At 34.8% G+C, this 8,159-nt stretch overlaps 1 protein-coding gene across 1 annotated transcript; it reads right to left on the bottom strand.

Moving 5' to 3' along the window:
* Nucleotides 1-259: 259 nt before the first annotated feature.
* LOC126891425 (uncharacterized) lies at nt 260-1,828 on the bottom strand. The gene has a single exon (XM_050660599.1). The coding sequence runs from the start codon at nt 1,826-1,828 to the stop codon at nt 260-262; it is 1,569 nt and encodes a 522-aa protein (XP_050516556.1).
* Nucleotides 1,829-8,159: the final 6,331 nt, after the last annotated feature.

The raw sequence follows: 8,159 nt of genomic DNA, 5'->3' as shown, positions 1-8,159 counted from the left end.
CACAATATTTTAAAGTTTGTCCTTGCGCTTTGTTAATTGTAAAACTAAAAGCTAATTTAATTGGAAATTGCAATCTTTTAAATTGAAATGGCAATTCAGAAGAGATCAGTGGTGTTCTAGGTATAAATACTGTTTGTCCTTTGTTCTTTCCAGAAATAAGTTCAGCTTCAATAATATTATTCGATAGCTGTTTTACGATCATCCTCGTTCCATTACATAGTTTTGGAGAGCTGAGATTTCTCAGTAGTATGATTGGAGATCAAATTTTCAGACGAAGGCAGTGTAATGGCATTCCTGGTACTTGTAAAGAGTTTAGAAATTCTGTGGGGAAGTTGACACTTTCCTCGCTGGATACCATCGTGTCCATCGATTTATATATTCTCTCTTCACCAGGTATTTTCTTTAGAATATTAAAATTGATATCGTCAACAACATTATTTTTAGTAGCCAAAATTGCTCTTTGAAATAACCACTCTACGTTGGTATAGTTCTGAACAAAATTTGGATAAATTTTGTCGATTAGATCGTTTTCAGTAGTGGCTATGTTACAGAAATCACTATTGAGTTCAATGAGGCCGGTCGTTTGGTTAGTAGGATATGTGTCTTCACCTATTTGTAAAAGTATTTTAGCAAAATGTGCTGTTGTTTCATCTTTTGATAATTCAACTCTCATGTTTTTTGTTAATTGCAGTATTTGTACTTGTGACCAGAGATGTGACTTTTTTAAGCATGCATTGATTTCGTCTGCTGGTGTTGACTTGGGAATAACTGGAAGTGTTTGTCGAAAATCTCCCGACAGTATGAGTAGAGCTCCTCCCATTATTTCAGAGTTTTTTGGCAATTCTTGTAATGTTCTGTCCATTGCTTCAAGTGATTTTTTATGGGCCATGGTGCATTCATCCCATAAGATAACTTTAGCTTGTTTTAGACATTGACCCCGTCCAGATTTTCCTGAGATTTTACATACCGGGAATTGTTGTTCTGCTATATTCAACGGTAGTTGTAAAGCAGAATGGGCAGTTCGTCCTTCCATAAGTGTGGCTGCAATGCCGGATGATGCTAGTGCCAGTGCGATGTGTTTTTTAACACGTATTTCTGCCAGTATTAGATTTTGTAGAAACGTTTTACCGGTGCCTCCTGGTGCGTCCAAGTAAATAATTCCACCAGTGTTGTTAATTATCCGGTCCATTATAACGTCGTAAACTTTTTTTTGATTGTCATTGAGGAGTGGTTTGTTGTGAGCAATGTATTCAAGCAGTTCATTGACGTTGTAGCTTTTTTCCTTTGTAATTTCGTAGTTTAACACACTGAAAGCATTTCTTTGTGGTGCTGGCATTCCAAGTTCTACTAAAGCCTGGTTATTTATTGCTAAACATTTATCTTCTAAGCGAATGAGTGTTTCATTGAAGATGTCATCATTGAATTCTATAGTCAGTTCTGGATTAGTTTGTCGGATTTGGTACAATATATCATCACTCATACTCCTCTTGAAAGCGTCCCATAGTTGTTTTGGGTTCGATGGGTTACATGTTGTTAGAATTATGGCGAATAACTCTCGAAATTGTTCAGCTGAAGCTATGAGTGTAGCTTCTTGTAGTGTTAATTCCCAGTGGTTATCGTTTTCCAATAATCCTAAGCGTTGACATGCTTCTCTGTACGTCTGGCATAGGTAGCCGTTAATAGTCCTGAGATCTGTGAAGCTTGTTGGTCCCCGTATTTCGTGTAACAACATCCGGAGATAGAAACATTCGGCATTGTTTGGATGTACAGTGTATACTCGACCTATTGTGTCAGCTTTCATGATTTCTGGATGACCCTCCTCTGGCATTCCTTGTTTTCGTCGTTGAAAAATTTTCCTTGTTTTGTCCCACGTATAATAAATAGGGACGTCAACATACAGTAATGTCTTTGCGAATGAATCCGTTTGGCACAGTTGGAAAAAAGCTGTTAATGTTGTGTTCTCAGGTGGTTCGCTTGCAATTTTTCTAGCCGAGGCTCTTGTGAAGTCTCCAAATGTACTGCTAGATGCTGCACAGCTGGTTTGCGTTCATGTATGGGAAAACTAAAAATCCTCCATGCTGCTTCGTTACTGTTGATGTATCTTCCCATTTGGTACATAAGAATCTCATCATTTCTGTTATTTTGTTCGCTATTTTGGACTATTTGGAATACTGCCATATCACTACCTTTGTTTACGTACTTACATATGTATTTAATAGATTTTACTGAATTGCAGTATTCAACGTTTATGTGAGCTTGGAACATTTTCGAAAGTAGTGGGTTATATGGTACTACCCATTGGTTATCTATTTCCAGTTCGTCTTTGCCTTGTATTCTTATTTTTGCTGTGAAGCCACCATTTTTCGGTGATCGTCTTCTATATTTCGGATAGCCGTCTTCTTCAGTTTTTGTATCATCCAAGTATGGTTTTGGATATTTTTTTGTACATTTTCCATCACTCATGCATGGTGCATTGAAGTTTAATGATCCACATGGTCCGTGAATCATGTTTTTCACTACTATGTTGTACAGTTCCGGATCTTTTTGTAGATCGGGAAATTCTGCTTGGATGATTTTGTCAATATCCGTGGGATAAATTTTATCGTGTAGCCATATGAGATTGTGTGAGGTAATCCTCGGTTTTGCCACTCAATTGTATACATCCAGCATCGAACGGTTCCAAAGATGTGGTATTTTGTGATGACTTCAATAAATCTTTTTTGTTTTTGTCGAAAAACTCGGGCTATTATGTCGTGTCGATCCATGGAGGTTTGTCCGTATTTTAGTTGTTCTTTGATGTCTGGCCATGATGAGTTGCATGTAAATGTTATGAAGAGATCAGGTCGTCCATATTTTCTTACGTAAGTCATGGCATCTTGAGTATATTCATGCATATGTCTTGGACTTCCTGTGTATGATGAGGGTAAGATTACCATTGTTCCAATATCGTCAATATTGCCGTCATTCATGATCGCGTCTCGAAGATGGATGTATTCTTCTGTGCGTAGTTTCTTCTGATTCAGTCTTATGTAAAGCATCCGTTCTGCTTCTATTTTTGCGTACATATTTACCAGAAATTGTTGAAATAAACGGCGAGTGTTGAGTATGTGATTGTATGTTTCATTGTCTCTGATCATTAAGCGGTAAGCATAGAACTCCTTGGAAGTGACTTTTTTGTTTGTTTCTATGCCTGTTTCAGGATGCACTTGTTTTATATTGAAATGGTATCCGTCCTCTCCGTGCAGAAATATTAATGGATATTGAAGAGCATCATAGGAACGGTGTGTCTCTGCAATGCGTTGTAGTCCTTTTCCTCTTCGTTGTACAATTGTCACGGCTTGTATTTTCATTGTCTACAATTACGATGGCAACTTCATCTATCTGAGGTGCATTAAATCTACGTTCGTGCTCTCCAGGTGGTCTTTTATCGGCTCGAATTACAATTTTATAGTCATCAGAAATCATGCGGTCTAATGTTGTTTTGAATATGTAAATCAATTGATTGTATCTGTGTAAGATCTTCTGTACATTTCGGATTATTTCGCGACTCAATCCATTAAAATTTGTGCATCGTTGATCAATTTCTTGTTCTTCATTTCCGATGAAATATACTTGCAGAAATTTATAGTCTTCGTTAGGCATTGGCAGTAACGATCCTATTTTGTGATAAATTTGCCCCTGAATTGAAAATACATATTCAAATTTATTTCTATTAGTGTTGGTCGAAGTAACACCGAAAGAAGTCATTTGAAAGCAGGAGTTATATGATCTTATATTTTGAAGAAAGTGTTTTGATTCTTGTGTTTCCCCGGTCATGTAATGTAGAAATTCCTGTGGAGGTGCTTCCAGTGGTGGTAGTCGAATTTTTCCATTCATGCAACAGAGACCTGCTGTTTCTTTACAGAATTTTTTCGCGTGGCAAAATTGGCAAATGTTATCCATTTTTCCGATCACAACATGTTTATGATTGTAATATTTTTTCGTCGGTTCGTAGTGGAATGCTTCCTTTGTTAAATTATCTTTTAAAATTCTCGATTCTTCTATACTTTCGTTCTCTTTTCTTTCTTCATTTTTTGTGCTTCTCAGAGTTCTCATCCTAGTTCGTTGATTTTGTAAACGTGCTTCGCGCTCTTCTTCCGTTTCATTTCTTCTATGTTCTTTTTGTTTCCGCCGTTTCGCTGCAGAACTAGCAAGATCTCCTCCTTTTTTACGTCTAGGCATTGTATTCTGTAAAATATAAATTAAATAAACATTTTATAGACAAACAATTAAAAGAAAAAGAAAAACAACCATTAGAATTAATTAAAGTCACTATTAATTATCTTTTCAAAAATAATTATTTTTTCAAAAATAATTAATATAAATAATTAATAATCAAACTGAGAACTTCCTTTTTCTGAAGTCGGTTAAAAATACTTACATTTGATATTTCACAATAAAGGCTCACAGACGACATTTTTCTTCTCGGCTTCAAAATCGAGAATTAATTAAACACACTATTAAAAATACTGACACGTGATACTTCAAAATAAATGCTCACAGATAACTTCTTTCAGTTCCTTTCGCAATCGCTTTTCAAATCGAACTAACTCTGGCGGGTGATACCGGGCCCTTATATATTCAGAGAGCTAGGCTCTAGCATATTCGGAAAAGTTCGAGAGTATTTTCTTTTACACATTCTAGAATGTACTCGACATTATCGTCCGCCGTAACAATAAGTTCTGCAGCTATAGCATAAGTAGTAAAGGCGCGAAATTTGAAAACTTAAATTTTTAATATTTTCAGAATTAATAATTAATAATTTGAATAACTAAACTTATCTCGCTTCAACTCCAAAATATATATATTTATTATATATAATGATGATAATGATGTTAATACCGGAATATTTAAAAGTTTGGCGAAGGGGCGAAATTGGGAATATTTAAAAATTTGGTGGAGGAGCCAGGTCTAGGGCTAGCCAAGCTTGCTAGGAAAAGCCCTTATATCTTTAAAAATACGCCCTTTAAGTTAAAACGGGAACTTACTTGTTCGAGGGGGGATAAAGGGCTATTGCACTATATAAGTCTCTTTATCGTATCGGGAATCCTTTTTAAGTTTTATCGGCACACACATTTTATCAACTTAGTTTTATTATATATAATGATATAGAAGTTCGTTCAAAAGAAAATAAGTGCATGGAAAAGTCAATAAGTTTTTATAGTATAATATAAAACAAAAAAATAAAATATTAGGTACTTCTAAAATATCTGAAAATACGTGAAATGTATCTAACATTCAAAATATTGCAAAGTACTCAAAATGTATTATTAGTTAATAAAATTGCATTATAAGTTACTATACTTATTAAAATATATCGCAAAAGGTAGGCAAATAAGGTTTTGCCGGTTATATTGAACTTGTAAAATATTTTCAAAGTTAATCAGTACCTCAAATAAACGAAAAAATGTAAGAAATCTCTTAAAGTATTTAAGTAAACATGTATAATAATGTAGTTACGTAGTTAAATAATGAAAATTATGGTTATTAGCCAAAAAATAGTAAAAATGTAAGGTTTTACGTTAAAATGTTTTAAAATTGTTATTAAAATAAATCAAAATTAGTTAAATATTAAGATTGTTTAAAGAAATTGTCAAAATTGCAAGAAAAATTACGAAATAAAGTACATAGAACACAAATCACTGATAAAAGATAGTTTAAAAACTCACGTTTTGTACCAGAGTCCTGCAGGAGGTGCACAGACCATCGGCGGTCCACCATAAGTGCACCAGGGTCCCATAAACCATCCAGAAGTGCAAGGCGAGCGTGCCTGCGGGAAGCCGGGTCGAGGCCGGGTGCCAGGCCAGTCACATTCCATGCTCAGCAGTTGCTACGTGGATTCCATGGTTTCCAGAAAGCCGGTGGCTTCGGTGTCGCGCTGTGTATGGAACCGTACCATACAGGAAGCAGCTAGTCAGGATCTCAGGACGTGGTGTAGTCCGAATTTTAGTTGGGCGCCATATCATCTCACTGGGAAATTACGGTCTGAAAATGCCCCGTCGACCATCCTCCAATGTAGATGCTTACCTATCTGGATTAGATAGGGTTGTGACTTATGTCTTTCTGCTAACCTGTTTATAGCCTCTTTATTCCATATTTCTATCGTTTAAGTTCTATTTGTAACTTGCCTTGCCATTTCTTGGCGTTTCTAAGGTTGAGATTTCATCTCTTTTCTTACATTTTAATTTAGAAGGAAGTAGGTAGAGAAACACAGTAATTATGGTGTAAAAATGAGAACTGCAGCACAGTATTCTGTAATAGGACAATACTAGAAAGTACAAATTTGACTTAATAAGGTAATTAAAGGGGTTGTACAAAAATTCACGCATTCAAAAAGCATGTTGCTTTTTGTCTTCCCAAAACTGATCTTGAAAAACAGTTTTAGCAGAACCCACTGCTCAAAAACCTGTTATTATTACACATGTGCAGAGATTGCCAGCGTATATCCTAATGCCTTAAAATTCTGTTTTTCAGTATATAGTAGTAAATTCCTGAAATTCTTTGAATTCTCTTTACCGTTTACTACCTTGCGAAAAATAACTATATATTTCTTTTATGAATTGTTCCAAATTTCTAGCTAAAAGTTTACACGCGTGACTTACAGCAAGAGCGACTGAATGACAGAAACATTTTACAAATTAATATACAATGAGGATTAATTTCTTTAAATAAAGTACTCAACTCTAAGAAGATACCATGATAATTTTATTAAAATGTTTTATTAAAAGTTGTTAAAAATATTGGACGCGTTTTGGCCCATCATGAGCCATCATCAGCAAAATACAGGAAACCCGAAGAACTGACCTACAATACATTATTAAAGTAGACATGAAAAACAACATGGTGGAACAACGCCCACGTAGGTCAAGAAACTTACCCACAGGAAGGAGAAAGAATCGAGTAGGCTCGATTAACAAAATGCACGTACTGTATTTCCAAAGTCAGTTTGCCAAGTGGCGGCTTTCAAGTTTCTTTGATGCCAGTGCCGACCATTGGCGTGGAAATTAAGAAAAAGGATCAGTTCATCAAACGCATATTTCAAGAAAAATCATATAATTTTTATTAATTTTTGCATAATTATATTCAGGAAAATCTCAATTTTTGGGCAGAAATTGTTTAAACAATTTTTTAAACAAATTCAAAATATCACCTTTTGTGCTCCAAAAAATATTTTTTTAGGTTTTTGGGTAACTCTAAATAAGAAAGGTACTTTGTCATTTTTCTCAAAAGTTAATAGTTTTCGAGATATAGGCGATTTAAAATCCGAAAAATGCGATACCTAATATGCATTTTCCAGGCTTGAAATAGTTATTTTCCTAACAAGTGGAGAAAGTCATACTTTCTGCACTACTTAGGCAAGCAGTCGAGTGCGGAAAAGAGACTTTCTGCAAGCGTTAGGAACAATATTTTTTCTGCTAATCTTTAAAAAATGACCAAATCTTAATCAATTAATTTAATATGAAATACATATGTACACAAATTAATTCTTTGACAAGGTTGTCAAAACCAAACTTTCAGCATAATTGGTTAGCATGACGACGATCTTGGTTTCCATGACGATGATTCAAAACCACTGTTATTGTCCACTGATATGACTTTCGAATATTATGTCAAAATTATTTTATTTCATCGAATTCTCGCGTTAATTTCATTAAAACATGAACACAATAAGATATATTTGAAATAAATTAGTAAATAACATCTAAATATTAGTTTATTGCATTTATTATAATTACTTTAAGGCCATATTAACATACCTAAATTAACACGCGTGATGAAAAGTAAAACGCGTGTGGAAAAGTAAAACGCGTGCGGAAAAGTAACACGCGTGCGGAAAAGTAAAACTTTTTAAACTAAAACGCGTGCGCGAAAGTAGACATTTTTGCACGTTCGTAGAAAAAATATGTAAAGGATTATTTTTGAGATTCAAGAGTAACTGAAGTCTAAACATTGAGTCTTAAGATTTTGGTGAGAAATCGGGGCAATATTTTCCATAGCAGAAAAAGGTGATCTTTTGAATTTGAATTGTTTCAACAATATCTGCCCAATAATGTCGCCCGGCACCCTGCCATTTGTTTAAATGGGGCATTTTCGAATAGGAATCTTCAAAGGAACAGAAT

This window comes from Diabrotica virgifera, chromosome 9 (assembly GCF_917563875.1).
Source record: "Diabrotica virgifera virgifera chromosome 9, PGI_DIABVI_V3a".
NCBI lineage: Eukaryota > Metazoa > Arthropoda > Insecta > Coleoptera > Chrysomelidae > Diabrotica > Diabrotica virgifera.
Note: the sequence above shows the minus strand (reverse complement) of the source record. Positions and strands in the feature narration are given on the sequence as shown.

What these genes read in the sequence shown, in the direction of transcription:
- LOC126891425 (XM_050660599.1), bottom strand. Translation starts at nt 1,828, where the DNA reads ATGCCAGAGGAGGGTCATCCAGAAATCATGAAAGCTGACACAATAGGT.